The following is a 19,338-nucleotide window of genomic DNA, read 5'->3' on the forward strand; positions in this document are numbered from 1 at the left end:
CAGAAAATGAAAAAATACTGATTCTAAATAATAAAAGTACATCCAAATTAAAATCACTTTTTGTGATTATTTTTTCCTACTTTAAATTTTTTTTTCTTGATCTTAGCCTGATACATGTATTTTTTCATTTTGGATTTTTTTTCTTTAATGGAATTGAAAATATCTTCATTGTTAGAGATTCCCAAGATGACCTTTGGCAGTGTTTCAAAACGTATTCTTTTTTAGCTATAACTTTAGATCCAAATGTCTTAAGGTTTCTATCAACTCATTGTCCTTTTCGAGCCAACTGTTGTGACCCAACATACTATGTATTAAAATAATATTATAAATTCAATAGATCAAAGATAGGCCCATTATGTTTCAAATATGCCTGTGGAAAGAACATGAAATTCGTCTTTGTTCCTTCATAGTCACATTCAAAATACTAGATTTCATACCTTAACATTGCATTCACACAGTTGCTTTTTCTTTTAAAAAATTTGAGTATCACAGCTTTTGAAAGCTGTGTTTTAAACTTTCAGCTTTATTTCATTACATGGTTTTATTTTAAAATAATTCATAAACAAGTAGAGTATTTTAGAAGTTGATCACTTTGACAAAGGGATTTGACATTTTAAAGAAAACATTTTAAAGAACTCTAACAGAAATTCATATCTCATAAGCAGGGCAGGTCTAGATTTTATAGGAGCTGAAGCTTATACAATTTAGAGGGTCTCATTAAGACAAAGAATACAAAATTAATAGAATAAAGTGTTCACAGCCTTACTGACATCATTCAACAGGATCATGCCTATGGCCATTCTGATATTACCAAGATGGAAAATCTGATGGAAGGGATGCCAAAGTGGGAAAAAATAATGGTATTGTAAATTTTTGTGTGTGTGAATTTTACCGAAAAAAAAAAAAAAAAAGAAATCCAGCTTCGCGGTAAATCTTCCTCTGATCATAAGTAAATGTTTTAGCTCCATAGACAGTTCAGTGGTTTGTGTATAGGGAAATACACGTCTTGCTACCAAATACTCAGATTAGCTTAACAAAGTCAAAGATGGTATCATTCGTCAGGATGAAAAGCCTTACAATCGTATTTATTGGATCATGTTTCTATAATAGAACTCCTCTGATAGAATATCTTAACTTTTAGTAGATATTTGGGGGAAATTCAGAATAATGAGTGGGTTTAACATTTTAGGTGGATGCCAGTACAAAATGCCAGACCAATCCACCTGAGAATATCTTGCCTTCAGAACAGATGGGATTCCTTATTTCAGAAGTGGGGCCTGCTAGCAAGCGTAGTAAAGATGCAGGTTTATCCACTCCAGCCAGATACAGAGAACGAAGAAGCAACTCACAGCAAGGAAAGTCCCCTGGTAAGGATTACTGTGCTCTAGAATGCTAGGAGTAGAATCACAGTGTAGAATTAATAATGAATGACAATTTTTCTGGTCTTCATTTATTATTCATAATTATAATATATACTTATCACATTGCTGTTTAATATAACTAATATAACTTTTTTCTTAATTATCCTTGTAAGGTATGTAAAAGTTATTTTCCATTATTACATGTAAGAATATGAGCTTTTGAAAGGAGAACATATTAGCTAAAAGCAAAGGAATTTAGGTTATTTAACTTGGAAAATGTAAGGATGAAGGGTGGTTTAATAACTGCTTCAGATTCCAAAGACTTTGTAATTATAGAAGTATTTCTTATTAACTGACCACAGTACAAGAGGAAATGTGCTTAAATTGTGGCAGGAAAATTAGATGGACATTAAAGACATTGTCCTGAACATATTATAAAGATTACTGTAAAGTATGGTTGTATTAATGGGATTATTTTTCTTGTGGTTTGTAGGAGCCCAATGTTAGTGATTGTTTTAGGCACATACAGTTTGTGCTACTCTTTAGGGAAATTGGACAGAATCACTTTTTTAGGAAAGTCGTGACATCTAGTAAAACATGTTTCTTACATAACCTAAAACCAAGTCATCAAAGTCTTCAATGGACAACTTGAATATTCTCCCATTATATGCATGTCAGAGGCATACAATTCAGTGAATTAATCAGTAAGGTCACACAATCGTTTTAACCTATAAAAATTGGAAATGTTGGGAACATCTGTGATAATTTCTCCAAAAGGTAAACTAATAGTGATATGATCAAGATGTTGCTCAGACTCATAGGGTTCTTTCTGCAGAATGCCTTTTCGACTAAAAGCTGTCTAGATCATTCATCTCATTCGTTAAACTTAGCTTGCACTATTGCTTTTAGTTAAGTATATGGTCCAATCCATGACCAAGAATTAAGATTTCTTAATACCACTGAAGATGTTCAAAACAATGGCATAGACTTTGAAGGCAATTTAGAAAAGGACAGTGATGAATATTTACCTCATACCCATTTTTATGCCATGTAATAAATTTGATGAAAGCGGTATTGTCATTGTCTTAAAAATCAGGAAACTTAAGCTTGGAGAGGATAAATAACTTGTTCAAGATCACATTAATTAATGTAGCTAATATTCTACTCACAATCACTCTGTTGATTGTGTACTTTGATGCACAGACGTTTTAAAGTTTGATGTAGTCCCATTTGTCTATTTTTGCTTTCGTTACCTGTGATTTTGGTTGTCATATCCAAGACATCATTGCCAAGTCCAGTGTCATGAAGTTTTTTCCACTATGTTTTCTTTCAGGAGTTTTATAGTTTAAAGGTCTTACATTTAAGTCTTTTATTCATTTTGAGTTAATGTTTGTAGATGGTGTAAGATAAGCGTCCAACTTCATTCTGTTACATGTGGACATCAGTTTTCCCAGTACCATTTGTTGAAGACACCTTTTTCCACTGAGTAGTCTTGGCGTCCTTGTCTAAGATCGTCTGACCATATATATATATATATGAAGGTTTATTTCTGGTCTCCTTACTCTAGTCCATTGGTCTGTTTTTCTGTCTTTATGTACCATGTGATCTGTTTAACCATTCAGTTCTGCCATTGTAGCATAAAAGCAGCCATAGATAATACATAAGTGAATGGTTGTGGCTATGCTCCAGTAAAACTTTATTTGAAAAACAAGTGCTGGGCCCAGTTTGACCCAGAGTCATAATTTGCCCACCCCTGAGTTAGACTAACAACTTATTTCTGAAGAGTAACAGTGGAAGCCAGAAAAGAGTAGAATCAAACTTTTAATATACTGAAAGAAATCGGTAGTCCTAGAAATCTCTACCCAGCAAAAAGATCCTTTGATAATGATGGCAGAATGAAGACATTTTCAGGTAAAGACAAAATCGAGAGCATGTGCCACAGCAGATAAGCACTAAAGGAAATTCTACAGGGTGTTCTTCAGGCAGAAAGAAACAAGGATACGTACTGTTGTTTCCAGGGGTAATCACCAACACAATAGAAATAATCCAAAAAAAAAAAAAAAAAAAAAGGAGGAAGGAATGAAAAATGAGGACAAAGAAAATAAAATAAAATGGTTGACCTAAATTCAACCAATACAATTATTATATGTAAATGGTCTTAAAATCTCTAATTCAAAGGCAGAGATTGCTGGAGTAGATAAAAGAGCAAACTCCTACTATAGGCTGGCTGCAGGAGACACGCAGGTTGAAAGTAAGTAGATGGAAAAAGGTATAACGTGCAGACAGGAAGTATGAGAAGACTGGTATGGTTATTTTAAAATATCACCTGCTAAAGCTGTTGTCTCCTGTCTGTTCTGTGCCGTTCCAGGTGCGGAGCTGAGCCCCCTTCCTTTGATTTGTCCCCTCCCCCAAACATTTACATCTGGTATTTATTTGTATAGCACACTTTTCTGAAGAATAGGCAAGGTAGAAAAGGTTTGCATTTCAAATACTGCAAATAATTTAAAATGGAATGTAAGCTGTCCTTTTCAAGAGGCCTTCAGTCCCTTTACAGTTTTCCACCTTTCCTTATCACTGGTCAGTGTGGCCTCCTGCCATGTTGTCCTCTGTCCCTGTGCTAGCATCGTACCCTCTCTTCTCTGATATCACCAGGCCCTGCGTTGTGTGTCTTAGGCAGAGAAGGTTAGGTATCTCTTCTGTTTCCTAATGTCTATCTTGCCAAACCAAAACAACTTGTGAAGATATATTCCTCAACAAAGACAGCTACCTACCCAGGAGGAACTCTGGTGCCTACTGTTAAAATAATAATTTCCTCTCTTTCACTACATACGATGGTTATAAGTGTAACTGATAAAATAATTAGCACATTAATTATCTTTTTTAACTCTTCCTTTTTTTTTTCTCTAATAAAGCTATGTCCTTTGGTCAGTGATGTTGATAGATGAGTCTTAATTGACCTTGGCTTCCTGCTGTGAAACAGCAGAGTTGTGAAATGTTGGCATTATTATGACATCTAATCACATTATCATTTTATTAGGGGCAGGGAGCAAATGACTTATGCTTAAACTAGAATCTCTTGGCTGAAAAGCCAGCTTTTGTAATGAAAATGTAAGGAGAAATACAATTCATGAAGTTGCAAATTATTCCTCCTTAAAATTGGTCTGTGAAAACATGGCTATATGCAAAGTCCTGTGACATTAAGAGACATTAACCAAAGTGAGTGTAAGATTTATATTCTATCTGTTACAGGCAGTATGACAGTCAATAGGAAGAAAGCTTTTGGTATTGAAAAACTACATTAAAATCTGGATTCTGCCATATACTGTGGTAACTTAGACATATTTACCTAACTTTACTGAGCCTCAGTTTCTTTATCTATAAAATGAAGATAATAATGATATAAAACATATCACTGGCTTAGTATGGTGCCTGGTACATAATGAGTGGTCAGTACATGGCAGTAACAAAATTTTAGCAGTATTTATACTTACTATTTTGATGCTTTTTACTGTTAAGTACTTTTCAAATGACTGGTCTCACTTTAAATTTATGTGGGTTCCTAGTGTTGTGAGCAATCCTGTAATATTTCCCTACTCATACACCCCCATTTTCCAAAGCCACTCTATCATTCATATCTTCTCTCTTCTCCAGTTGACACCTTTCCTTCTCTCTCTTAATTCTCAGCTTTGACCTTATTTCTTATTTGACAGAAAACAGAAGGAGCTAGAAGAGAACTTGCCTATCTTTCTACCAACAAATCTGTCAGTCTACCACTTGTGTAACCCTACACTCTGCCTTTCCTCCTGCTCCAGAGGAAAAAGGCCAGTCCTTCCATTTGTGTACAAAATCCCATCCCCTTTTGTGTACTCACTGATTTAGCGGTTACCGTTACCCCCGTTGCTCTTCAATAATCACATTTACCTTTTATGTTAGATAATTTCCGTCAACATACAAACATAGGTTCTATTAAAAGTAATTCCCCTCACCTTTCCTTCATATTTTTATCAAGCTGATGCTCCATTTTTCTGTTCCCCTTAGAGAAAAGCTCCTTGAAACCATACCCTTATCTCAGCCAGGTTTTCCAGTTAGGTTTTCATTCTTGCTACACGACTGGCGGTGCTCTGGTTGAGGTTTCCTGTTTCCACCACTGGTGGTGCTCTGGTTGAGGTTTCCTGTTTCCACCCTGTTGCCCCAGTTCCCATTTTACTCTGCTTCAGCTGCATCTGGCTTGTATTGTTTGTTCGTTTTTTCACAAGGGGGAGGTAATTAGGTTTCTTCATTGATTTCCGCTTGGAGAAGGTACTGCGGATTGAACCCAGGACCTCTTGGGTGCTGAGCATGCGCTCTACCACTTGAGCCATAGCCTTCCTCCCTCGGCTGCATTTGAACAGACTACCTCAACCTTCCTGAAGTACTTTCTTCACCTTGCTTCTGGAGCATCACGCTTTCCTGGTTCTCCTTCAGCCTCACTGGCCACTCCATAGTTTCTTTTACTGCAACTTCTTTATCTTCCCTGCCTTCTAAATATTGAGTCCCAGAGCTCGATTCTTGGACCTCTTTTCTTTTCTCTCTGTTCGATTCCTAGGTTACCTCAGCAAATCTCATTGCTTTGATCATCTTTATAGTGATGACGTCTAAGTTTTATCTTAAGTCTCAGTCTTGTCTGAACTTCCACCTGGGCATACCTCATTTCCTGTGCTTTGTCTGGGTGTCCGATAGTGTCCCAAATGCAATAAAATCCCTCCCTTTCCCCAGCCTTACTTATTTCAGGAAATAGTACTTCTAGTCACCTCTAGTCAACCGGAAATCTTGAAATCTTCCTTGACTCTCTTCTCTCACATCCCACATCCAACCCATGAGCAAATCCTGTCAGCTCTATCTCAGTGTAGACCAGAATCTGAGCATTTCTCATCACCTGTACATGCTCTCACCATGGTCCAAGCCACAACCACCTCCTACCTTGATCTTTCTGCTTCCTCTGTGTGCCCCTACAGTTTTTTCTCTACATAGCAATCAGAGTGATGCTTTTAAATTATTTCCCTGTTTAAATTTTTTTAGTGGTTTTCCATCATAGTTAGAATAAAATCTAAAAATCCTTATTATATTTGGCCCCTGGCAACTGTTCTGACTTTATCTTCTACCACCTTCCATCTCCTCATCTATTCCAGCCACAGCAGGCTCTTAGTATTCTTTGAGCACGCCAAGCCTTCACACTTGCTGTTCTCTCTGCCCGAAATGTTCTTCACCCTGTTATGCACATGCTTGTTCCTTCATTTCATTCAGTTCTCTACTCAAATGCCAGCTCATCATAGGAACCTTTGTGACCGTGCAGTTTGTTACAGCACACTGTTCCCCATGTCCTGCCCTCCCTCAGTTCCTATTCTTTATTTTTCTTTTTCTTTTATAGTGTTTATTACTATGTAACATTTTTATACTTATTATTTTTCTCCCTTTCTAAAAGGTCAGTTACATGAGAGCAAGGATTTTGTTTTTGTTCATTGCTGAATCTCTAGCACCTGGAATATTACCTGTGGCACTTGATGTTTGCTGAATGAATGAATTACCTTTTCTTCCATCAGATACACTGTTGTCTGACTGATATACATTTTAAAAAATCCTTGGAAAAAAGCAGTCTTTAAAAATTGTAGTAAAATACATATAACATAGTTTACCATCTTAACCATTTTTAAGTGTGTAGTTCAGTGACATTAAGCACATCCACGTTGTTCTGCTACCATCACCAGGACCCATCTCCAGAACTCCTTTCATCTCGGTTAACTGAAACTCTGTGGTCGTTAAACAATTCCTATTCCTCTCTTCCCCCCAGTCCCCAGAAAACCACTATTTTACTTTCTGTCTCTATGAGCCATCTTTTAACTAGCCACCAAAAGATACGTTTTGAACATTTGGGGAGTCAAACCACCCTCCAGGTTTCTTTTCATGAGTGCTTTTTGACAGCTGCCCTGGGTTGATTCTGTGCTAGGTACAGCGGGGGCACACACGTGGTGTCCTCTACAGGTCTGCTCTGCTGTAGCTGGGAACTGCCTGTGTCTTACTACAGATAATCATTCGGTATCTTGTTACTATGTTCTGACATTGAAAACAGATATGAGTTTGGTTATGAGTTTTATTTTTAATAGCCATTTTCTGCTTTCCTCTTCTTTTTGTATGATCATTCAAACTGATAGGAGAATATACATTTTTAGGTGAAATTCACATAACATAAAATTAACCATTTTAAAGTGAGAAGTTCAAATTTGACACAACATTGTAAAATGACTGTAACTCAATAAAAAAAGTTAAAAAAATAAAAATAAAGTGAGAAGTTCAGAGGCATTTAGGACATTCACAATGTTGATACAACCTCTACTTCTACCTAGTTTACAAACATTTACATCACTCCAAAAGAAAATCCTATATTCATTAAGCAGTTGCTCCCTGTTCCTTCTTCCCCCAAGCCACTGGCAACCACCAATCTGTGTTCTGTCTCTATGGATTTACCTACTCTGGATATTTCATATAAATGAAATCATACAATATGTGACCACCTGTGTTTGGTTTATTTCACTTAGTGTAATGTTTTTCAGGTTCATCCACATGGTAGCATGTATATCCGAACTTCATTCCTTTTTATGGCTAAATAATATTCCATTGTATGTATATACCACAATTTGTTTATCCGTTCATCTTTGCTGATAGGCATTTGGGCTGTTTCTACCTTTGGCTGTTGTGAATAGTGCTGCTTTGAACATACATGTACATGTATTTGGTTTTTTTTCTGTTTTGTTTATTTGTTTTTAGTGTGTTTTTTAATTGAAATTTTATTGATTTAATTCTAGATTCACATGTAGTTTTAAGAAACAATACAGAGGGCCTGGTTTCCCCAGTAGTCTTTTGTAAAACAGTAGTATAATAACACAACCAGGATATTGATGACATTGATACACTCCACCTGTCTTATTCAGATTTCCCCCATTTTACTTGCACTCATTTGTGTGTGTGTTTGTAGGTTTGTGTAATTTATCATTTCAGTCAAGATACTGAGCAATTCCAACATCATAACAATATCTCCTGTTTCCTTTTAAAACTCCCCCACTACTGTGCCTTTCCAGTTTTCCTAACCCCCAGCAATCATTAATCTGTTCTCCATTTCTAAAATTTGTCTTTTCAAAACATTATATAAATAGAATCATACAGTATGTAACTTTTTGGGATTGGCTTTTTTCACTCAGCATAATTCCCTGTAGATTCATCCAAGTTGTTTTGTGTAGTGACAGTTTGTTCCTTTCTATTGGATTGTTTTAACGATCCCCAGGTGATTTCTTTGACTCATAGACATAGAATACGAACTTGTGGTTGCCAAGGGGGCGGAGGGTGGGAAGGGATAGACGGGATTTCAAAATTGTAGAATAGATAACAAGATTATACTGTATAGCACAGGGAAATATACACAAGATCTTATGGTAGCTCACAGAGAAAAAAATGTGACAATGAATATATGTATGTTCATGTATGACTGAATAATTGTGCTCTACACTGGAATTTGACACAACATTGTAAAATGATAATAAATCAATAAAAAATTTAAAAACAAAAGATCCCCAGGTGATTTCTATGTGCAGCAAAGTTTAGAAACCACTGGCTTCATTTATTAGCCATATAGTTTAGAGATTCTTCCAGTCATCTATTTACTTCTCAGGATTAATTAGATGACCTTCTAGTAATTCATTTTAGTTAGTTGAAAAAAAAGATACTATATACATATAAGATATGACTGTAATCATTATTATTACTGTTATTTAGATTGTAAGGAAGCCATTTTTAAAGTAAAATATACCTAACATAAAATTTACCTTTTTAACCATTTTTAAGTGTGCAGTTCAGTGACATTAAGTACATTCACATTGATACACTACCATCACCACCATCCATCTCCAGAACTTTTTTCATCTTCCCAAACTGAAATTCCATATTCATTGCATCCTTCCCTGCAGCCCCTGGCAACTACCATTCTACTTTCTGTCTCTATGAATTTGACTACTCTGGGTACGTCATATAAGTGGAATCACACAGTATTTGTCCTTTTCTGAGTGACTTATTTCAATTAGCATGATGTCTTGAAAGCTCATTCACGTTGGAGCATGTGTCAGAATTTCCTTCCTTATGGTTGAATAATATTCTATTGTATGTATCTACTACATTTTATTTATCCATTCAACCATCAATGGACACTTGGATTGCTTTCAGCTTTTGGCTATTGTGAATAATGCTGCCATGATCGTGGTTGTACAAGGAGCCAGTTTTAAGTGATGAGCTGATGGTCTGTTCTCCCTCTGTAAGATGCTTATGTGGATAAATTGCTTGGTCTTTATGGATAGGTTTTAGTGTATCTCCCCAGATGAGCCAGTACCTTTCTCTAGTGATTGGTCTTCCTTTTACAAAATATGGCAAAAAAATTAGGTACTGTTCCAGTTGCCCTCTTGATTTTCTCAAAGGTGGTGGTAGAATTATTTTACTGAATCAGTTCTCTTGCCCAGGCTGTTGATCAATCCCTCAGAGGCTGTGTTCTACAAATATAGTAACAAAAATCTCTGTATATCTAGCAGGGAATAAAGGACTCATTAGTTTAGTTTAGTTTAACTCCAAAATACTACTAGGACAAAATTGTAAGCTTAAAAACCAACCTGAAAAAGGCTCTCTGTTCACATTATTTTAGAAGTTGTAAAGTAATGAGATTGAATATAGAAGACGCATTAGGATACTTTGAGTTATGCCTGTGTTACTCAGATAGGCCATTTAACTCTATTTCTATGCATGGTCTTAGTGTTTTGTGTTACACGACCTAGTACCTGAGCTGAGAGCTCCCCTTTTGACTTTCCATTCTTAATGAACCACTTTGTCTTTTGACCTCCTTGAAGAGTATACTTTCTTACAGACAATTCAGACAGATGTTTTTACAAGAGAATCAGCTGTGTTAGTAAGTGGACATTTTTCGGAGGCAATCACCTTTGGAAAGGTAGTGATTACTTATTTTAACATTGTATTTCTGACAGTGTAATATTACCCTAACCCTAACCCTATCTATTTTTATGGCATCGGATAAATGGATTTTCATTTATGTGTCTATTTCACTTTGATCTTTTTGACACTTTTCCTTAGTTTTTCACATACAATAAAAGTCAGTTGAAATGAAAAGAGGCTTAGCCACATCACTAAAAAGGAGAGAAACTTTAAACTTTATTGGTTTCTTTGGGTCAACAACTGGGCTGCATCTGTGTGCGTTAGAAGTACAGGAATGCCCTAAAAATAGAGAATCTAATGAGATAATATAATTTTAGAGCCAAATCTACAGGTGAAGCATAAGCAACTTGTTCTTATCTAGAAACTTGTCCATCGTACTTAGCAGTTTGAGAGGCTAAGAGTAAGTCCACAAATCTTTTCTCTTTCTAGATCTTCATCTGCTGGTGGATGTGGCCTGCAAGCAGGAGCACTTTCCAAAGGAGGAAGAATTAAAAGAGTGAGGAATGGATGACAAATGTGACATGGTGCACTGGCTGTAGCTGGAGGCAGACTAGCCTTGCACGTGACACACTGTTGGAATTTTTTTAGTTCTGTTAAGGAAAAAAAATTATTTTTGTTTTGTTAATTGAGAATTCTGTTGATTGAGAATTGGGAATTTGGTATTTACCACAGCTGTTCAGTTCAGATTATTTACCTTGACAAACTATTAAACATCTAGCAGCCTTTTTTTGTTTTTTTGTTTTTGCTGCCCAGATCCCTTTCAAATGAAAAGTCCTGGCCTTCTGTTACAGTCAAGAAGCATCTAAAAACAGCTGCATCTATGGTACCAGAGAATAATGTGTGTGAGTGTGCTAACTGTCATCTTGCCACTCTCAAACTGTAGTCAGCACGACTCTAGTGGGGAGTTGAGTCTGTTTCAAGTCTCTGCGTGATCCTTTTAGAGAAGATTATGTGAGAAACGAAGGCATGTGAGGTCACCAACATCACAGGTCTAAATGGTCAGGAATTCCAGGGAAGAAACTCTGGGAAAGAGCTAATTTTCTAAGTGATTAACCAGGAAATGCTCTTACTTCCTAACACAGCATTCTGTTTCAAGAGGAGGGCATCCGGACTTGGACCATCCATCACACTTAACAGCCCCTGATTATTTCTTATTGATGGGAGCATTCTTCTATTTTCATATCTTTCTTTTATGTTCATGATACATTATCATAAATGGTAAGAAGATTTTGTTAATATATCACTTATTTAATATATCTCCTAAAGAAAAGTATTTTTAACTTGTTTAATATAATTGTATTTATAAATGCTGCTAGATTTAAAAGTTTTAAAGCTTTTTATTTTTATTAATATTGCAGGATAGAAGGATAAAGGATGCATGTGTAATATTTTTATTTTGAAGGGGAAATGTACAATGTGTGAACAAAAACATTAAGAGGTTTAACACAGTGTTTTCTTATTTTAGATTTTTACATTCAGTAAGTATAAATTTTCATCTAAAAAAGATGCTGTGTGCAAATTTTGGGAGAAAATGTTTGGTAGTCATCTAATAGAAGCTATACCTCTGATATTTTTAGTAGTTTATGTATGGCTTAAGCTTCTAAGAGAATTTTGGGTAGTGGGATAGACTGTAACATTCTAATCTTGGTTGTTAGGAGAGGTATCTTGGACGTCCAGTTTCTGTGGTTGATCCCTCACTTGCTCATCCAATGACAGCAAGAATCTTTCTGATTTAAAGTCTTTTATATTGGCTAGAACTATCTTATTGGATGCTGCTTCAGTTTTCCTAATAAGCTCTGCAGAAGCAAAAGGAAAGCCTAGGAATATGAAACTTGTTAAAAAGGCACTTAGGGATATAAGTACTCTTCCAGCCATTGTGTGTGTGAGAGTTCATTTCTCAGATTGCATTGTGCCTTCCCAATGATGTCAAACTCTGGAAATGTTACAGAGATAGTCTTTTTTTTGTAAAAGGATGAGTTCTGTATTGGTCTGCGGTGACTCAGCTTAGATATGAAAGTAGATTCTGAAAAGTGACCTGTTTGGTCTGTCTGATTAGCCTAGTTGATGTCCATGTGATGGGCATTTATTCATCTTTATGAGCAAGGTTGGAAAGATGAATAGATTATCAAGACTCTTACATCTTTTGGCCAGACTGTGTATTTTGGCAGAGTATGTGAAGAGGAGACCCAATTTCTAAATGAAGGAACTTTGCCTTTTCTCTGTAATGTTGAAAAGCTGATATACTGTGTAGGTGATATTCCTTCCCTGAAATAAACCTTTCTTGGCTTTGTATATGTTGGAAGGGAATTATCTTTTGAGGAACAAGTATCAAGCAGGAACCTTGGCATGGATTTGGTGTCAGTTGTTTTAAGGCTTAATTAATGAAATGCCTTTATCAGCTTTCCAAACTTTTTTTATGTATGAATGCAGCAGACCAAGGAGCTGGATCTCCTGCTACCTGTCAACTAAAGCTGTCATTACTGACTCGGGCAAAGTGGTAAAAAATAAAATAAAATCTCTGCGTGAATTAGCCAGTAGGTTCTGACACATGCTAACAAGGTTCCTGACTAGCACCTCAGTATTTCAGCACCTTAAGCACAATAAATTTCAATCAGTCAACAATAAAGTGAGTATTTCAACTAGACTTGTTGTCTTGCCTGCTTTCACTGTTTGGTTGGTGATCAACAGAAACCTCAGTCATCGTGACTACTAATCGTCATAGTAAACTTCAAAAGAGAATCTATTTTTCAAAGAATCTGACTTTAAAAAAATGTCCGGAGTTTTTTTCATTTACACTTGAATAGAGAGTGAATCTTTAAAATGCCATTAAGGATAAGGACAATTCTTGGACATGTTTATATAAGCCTAGTTTTTTGGAAAAGGATCAAGGTCTTCAGTAACTTTAGTGAAGGTAGATCCTGAAGGGTGATCCGTCTCACGTGTAAGATTAGGTAGTCAATGTCAGTGAGAGGGGCTTTTCATTACCATGGTGATGGCATGTTTATGACATCTCTGTAGAAGCTGTGGTCTATCAACCCCTGATGGTTAACTCCAAAACTTTGAAGCCAGAGAATAATTTCTCTTGTTTATCAATTCTGGTGACTTTGCTTGTCAACACTGTGTAAATAAATACAATGTATCAGTGAACTAAACTATATAGAGCTATTTGGTTTGATCCTGAGTAGCTCAGAGTTCCCACGCTCATGATATATATTATCATCATTCTCAGATCTTAAGAGTTTCCTCAAGAGAGGGCACCCACAGCTATGTTTTCTTTCTTTCAACTAAGTTTCTGTATTAACTCTTAAGTTTGGGTGTCTTAATTCCTTTGCAAGTTTCAAGCAGGAGTAGGGGAGGCAAAGTTAATTAGTAGGTTACTTTTTGTTTAGTTTAACTTTAAAGATATTTTTACATATATCAGATATATGTAATATATATTTTGCATTATTTATGTTGTACTGTTACATGGCATACATAAAATAAAAATATAAAATCATGGGCAGACTTTAAAAAATTCTCTCCTGGAGAATTAGATCTACTCATTCTTTAGGAAGGGAGCTATAAAAGGGCTGTATACTTGCATTATGTTTTTAAGGTCCAACCAGTAAAGAAAAAGCCCTAAGTTAAGAATTTTAGAATTTATCTCTCTGTCCTAGATGTTATTAGGTCTGAAATAACCAAAACTATCCCCATAAACCCTCTTCAGGGTTTAGAAAAAATTCTCCAGGTGAATAGGTCACTCGTACATTTTGCTTTCAGAGCGATTATGTCATTTAGTCTTTGCAAGAAAACTATAATGCAATTATTATTCTCCACATTTTACAGGTGATCAATTTGTACAATTCTTTTGCACAAATTAAAAATTGTTTTAAATGTTATATTATGTGCTTTTTACCACAATAAGGACGTAAGTCTTAACCATTTTTAAGTGTAGTGTTAACCATATTCACATTGTTGTTCATTTGTACAATTTGGAAAGATTATTGGCAGCAGGTCAAAAATAAAATATTTGACCACAGTCAACTATAATCTGGTAAATTTGAAAATTCAAATTTTAGGAACATACATTAGAAACTTTTATTTCTAATGACAAGTTTACTAGAAGGGTTGTAGTTCATGAATGTGGTAATTAGCCAAAAATCAGTTTTCTTTTTGCCCACATTCTTCTTATTAAGCATATATATTTTACCCTTTTGTTTGCATTTATGACATAGACTTACTTGCAGCCTTACATTGAAAGCCCAGGTCCGATCCATAGTATTATTTCACCTCCCAAGGATGTGAGAAGAAAATAACAGATTCCAGGCCTCTGACATCACCTAGTCTAAAAGCTTCATACAGGCACAGTTTAGAAGAGAGCTACTGAATTTAAATTTGTAAAGACTGAAGAAAAACTGTGCGTAAAATGGACAGGAGTTCTTGCCAGAGTGGCAGACATAAAACAGCAATAAATCAGTAAGAACTACAGCACAGGATCCCTTTATTCTGGCTTTGTGCCTTTTACAGACACTAAAACCCGGAAAGAGCAGAAATCCCTTTGAACTTATATTTGCAAAGCCTCGGGGCCATTTTTTTTAATCTTCTGGGTTTCCTTTATTTTTCTCTCTTGATTTCCTCATACCACCATCTATGTCTCTTGAGTGCAGAATCTGCTTAGATGTCTGTGAGTGGCCTCGATTTGCATGTGGAAGCTTGCTTACCCAGGGAAAGGTATTGAGGATTGCATTGGCTGCAGTTTGCTTGTGGCTCAACAGAGGGAGTAGAGGAGCTGAGACAAGAGAGCCCAGGGACGTGTCTGGTGGAGTTAAGTGTGCGCGCACCGTTCCCTAGCCAGCCGGGAGGAGGAGGGGCGGGGTGGGGGTGGCTGCCTCCAGCTGCTCCACCCTCACTTTGTGTCAGCAGGTAGAGAGCGTGATTGCTGTCCCAGGGGAGGGAGTCAGAGCTAGAACACCAATTACAAACCACAGGCTTCCTCCTCTAGGGAGCTGATCCAGAATTGTCTTTCTGGAAGGGAAGCACTCGAATCCTTCCGAACTTTCCAAGTCTATCCATGATTCAGAGATATTGCCTTCTCCCTCTGGGATTTTCTCTGTTCCTGGTAGTGAACTGTTTGCTGATGTATTTGCTACTTTGCGTCTTTTCTCTTTCAGGATTTGATCATTTTTATACGCTGTTCGGGGAGAAAAAGGACTTTTGTTAGAAAGGAGATTTCAGAAATGGTTTTGGATCCTCTATAAGTGTTTTTAGAGTTCTTGGGGACAGTAGCTCTAACCTTGGAGTAAGTTTCTGCCTTTGACCTGCATGGATTATTTTTTCAGGCTGCGGAATTTCTCGGCACCTACCTGCAGTGTGGGGCACTTGGTTTGGTTGCAGAGTAAGAAGGTGGAAGAATGAGCTGTACTTGGTTAAGCAGTTGAAACCTTTTTTTGAGCAGGATCTATAAAAGCATAATTGAATTTGTTTCACCCCCGTGGATTCCAGTGGGCCCGACAGCGCAACAGGTTTGCAGATTTCTTTTGAAATTCTTTTTTTTTTTCTCCCTCTGCCTCAGCAAAAGAAAAGAATCTATATAACAGGTTCATGTTCAGTTGCTTGGCTTTTCAGCACTTATTCTGAAGACTTAATAAGATTTTTTAACTTGACCTCTGAACACAGTGGGCTTTGTGGTTGAAGTGCATTTATATTTACTGAAGGGTGCACATTTTGAAATCTTAGAATAAGATTTTGTTTGTACAAAGACCCAAATTCTCAAGTGTGCCTAGAAATAGCACAGATCTCCTCTACTCAGGTTTATTTTTCCTTTTTCAGGGCATTCTCGGTAGAGCCTTTAGACTAATCACCTCCCCACTCCCTCTGTCTTTTATTCCCCACCTCCTCAAGGAATTTGAAAACTTGTTAGGAATAGCCCTTTGTTTTACTTATAAACCTAGAAAATTACAGATTATAAAATCTGGATAATAAAGTAGTTTCCAAAAGCATCTCATGGGAAATCAAAGTGCTTGGCATTCTCAAGCAAGAGAATAAAAGCTGGAATCTCTAAGAGAAAAGGAAAATAAAGGCAGAAATATGAATTTCAACTGGGAAAAATAATTGGAAAGTGAACCTTTTCTAAATATTATTCTAATTATGAAAATTGGAAAAGGTTGTAATGCTCAGGTTTATCCTGGGAATACATGAAGACATAAATTAGGACCTAATATAGGCAAATTTAGGTAAAACATTAAAAAATCATAGTATATTTAAGTTCATGAAAAGTGTTAAAAGTTCAGTGGGCCTAGAACTCTGGCTACTCTGAAATACAGTTTAATGTTGAAACTTTTATGAATGCATGTTGTAGCATCTCTGGGACATCTCTCAAGGTGTGGCCTGAAACAGTGTTCCCCTCTCCTTCCCCATTAAAAAAAAAAATTCTGTGATTTTTAGTCTTTTACCATTGACAAATTTTGAGGCGTAAAAGGGCCATCTCTTCATTTTCTGAGCTGGAGTTTTTCACTCTCATCTTTGATGCATGGCCTTAGTCGTTTACTTTGCCTTGTTTTGTTCATTAACATTGGGTTAGGGGCTCGAGAACTTGATGCATATGGAAGACCAGCACCAAGCGATCTGACATAATAAAAATTCAGGATGTGACATTCAACCTCAAGCAAAGTTGGAAATTCCAAAGAGAAGTGGCGATAACTTTACTAATCATAGTGAAGATGGGAGAAAATGACATACCTGAAACAGAAGTAGGCTGAGAACGCCTCCTTCCCTGCCAGACCAGGAATGCCACCTGTTCTTGGGAATATACTTTAGAGAAAGGAAGGGCCAAAACTACGACTCGGCTTTCTGAAACCGAAGCATAAATTTCTTTTCCTCCGTTTGTCTGGATCTGAGAAGCTGCGTTCGGTATTAGCTAGCGGAAGCAGTATGTATGGCCGAAGTGCGTTGCTGCAGCTGGTAGCATGAGTGGTGGCCACCAGCTACAGCTGGCTGCCCTCTGGCCCTGGCTGCTGATGGCTACCCTGCAGGCAGGCTTTGGACGCACAGGACTGGTACTGGCAGCAGCGGTGGAGTCTGAAAGATCAGCCGAGCAGAAAGCTATTATCAGAGTGATCCCCTTGAAAATGGACCCCACAGGAAAACTGAATCTCACTTTGGAAGGTGTGTTTGCTGGTGTTGCTGAAATAACTCCAGCAGAAGGAAAACTAATGCAGGTAAGGATAACTTTGATTATTTTTCACTTTCCATCTGTTTGAAATACGCCTTTCTTCTTTTTGTTTCCCAAACCAAGTTCCATGCAAGGCTTCAGCTGCTTAGCTTTCTATTTGTTTCATCTTGTTAAGCCTACTACCTTCTTGGCATTCTAAAGCAAATTCTTATTTTACACTCGAGAAGAAACACGTAAATCCTGTATTTTATAAGATCAACTGCTTATTTTTAACTCCGGTATTGCACTGCCTTTTTGGTATTACTTTAGAAATGTAATTCATTTTTAACTCTGGTATTACATTGCATTACATAATAAGACCTTTCTTTGCAAATGATATGTTATAGACGCTACTTTTTTATAGATGAAATATATGGGCTTGTATTTAATTAACTCAAGGATTGTACTTTCTATCCTGTTTAGATTTGCAGTGAGCACTAAAGAGGTTGATTTTAATGATTAGTAGCACCCTGAAATTCTAGAATGCCCTTGAAGCATATTTGATCACTGGGTCACTTTTAAAATTCAGTCAAGCCTGAATGCTACGGCTGGCCTTCTATCACGTGTGGCACCCTATTGCTAAACCCAAAATGGAGAGGACTGGATTACAAAATGGACACAAGGTGTAAACTTGCCTCCTGATCACTTTGGTCTTGTCTACACATAATGTTAATATTTTCAAAAATTTTAAAGTTAACGTCTGTTTTTTATTGACTCGCAAAGTTTTTCAGACATAGTTACTTAGGCTTTCCGATTGTGAATTTTGCCTACAACTCATTCATAGCCTACTCTTTATGTGCTGAATTTTTATGAACTGACTGAGGCCATAGCATTTCACAGATCAGCTGCTCATTCCCCATGGTGCAGGCAGACCCTAGAGGGCTCTCTGCCTTTCTAATGTGACATTCTTGTGTTTTATTCCATAAAATTATGTTGCTTATTGATTAAAATTCATTTTATAAAAGGCCACTTCTTGCCGTAGCTCTTGGACACAGGTTAAAATGTTAAATGTAATTCATCTCAGCATCCAAGCCCAGATTTTTATTTTGTGACGTGAGGAGAGCCAGAATATGGTTGTCAATTTGAACTTTTGTCCACTCAGAGGAAAAAGATAAGAAAATTTAACAAATTATAGAACTCTCTTTTCCAAATGTGAATTTTTACGTATTTGACTTGGTGAGTGGGTCTTCGTGCTCACTTCTTAGGCAATATTTTGAAGCTGGGATGAGTGAAGTGGAAGAAGAATTGGGTGAAAAGGAAAGCTTTGGTATTTAGAAAATAAACAGGTGAAAAGAATGTATCTAGAAAAAAATAGCATAAGAATTTTTGGATAAAAAAGTTCACTTAATTTGAACTTTAGGATAGAATTAGGTATATTTAAAAGTTGAAACCATAGATCATTTTCTATACAACAATGGGAAGGAAAACTTCCTTCCTCACCTTACCTAGTTAATACCCTGAAGCATGAGGTATATATGCTCCGTTTCGATTTTTTGCCCTAAGTAATTTTACTATAGAACCATATTTCAGTTATCTCTGAGGTCTTTGGGAGTCACACTAAGCTTTGTGTCTTATTAATGTCCTGTGGCAGCATGTCTAATGGGTTAATTATATGCCACATAAAATCGCATCCTTTTTTATTTTAAATTTGTTGTTGTCTAGTATCATAAAGCTCTACATAAAGGAAAAGATACATAAGAGGTACTAGCTGGCTTTCTCTTTGCCGTTCATTACCTTGTCAGTCTTCATCACATCTTCTCTCATTTT

General features: G+C 36.6%; 2 protein-coding genes across 3 annotated transcripts in view; both read left to right on the forward strand.

Annotated features, from left to right (window-relative positions):
* HSF5 (heat shock transcription factor 5) overlaps positions 1–11,107 on the forward strand; it is a 28,852-nt gene extending 17,745 nt beyond the window's left edge. Inside the window, exons 5-6 of the mRNA XM_032498410.1 lie at positions 1,190–1,367; positions 10,812–11,107. Coding sequence (XP_032354301.1) covers positions 1,190–1,367; positions 10,812–10,882 — 249 coding nt within the window. The 3' untranslated portion in view covers positions 10,883–11,107. The remainder of the gene's footprint in view (positions 1–1,189; positions 1,368–10,811) is intronic.
* Positions 11,108–15,040: 3,933 nt separating this feature from the next.
* The window catches only part of RNF43 (ring finger protein 43), a 59,484-nt gene continuing 55,186 nt past the window's right edge, over positions 15,041–19,338 (forward strand). Inside the window, exons 1-2 of one of the 2 annotated variants that reach the window (XM_032498411.1) lie at positions 15,041–15,883; positions 16,942–17,578. In XM_032498411.1, coding sequence (XP_032354302.1) covers positions 17,327–17,578 — 252 coding nt within the window. In that variant the 5' untranslated portion in view covers positions 15,041–15,883; positions 16,942–17,326. Of the gene's footprint in view, positions 17,579–19,338 lie in introns of both variants that reach the window. The other variant, XM_006181416.3, reaches the window with a different exon arrangement.

This window comes from Camelus ferus, chromosome 16 (assembly GCF_009834535.1).
Source record: "Camelus ferus isolate YT-003-E chromosome 16, BCGSAC_Cfer_1.0, whole genome shotgun sequence".
In the NCBI taxonomy this organism is placed as follows: domain Eukaryota; kingdom Metazoa; phylum Chordata; class Mammalia; order Artiodactyla; family Camelidae; genus Camelus; species Camelus ferus.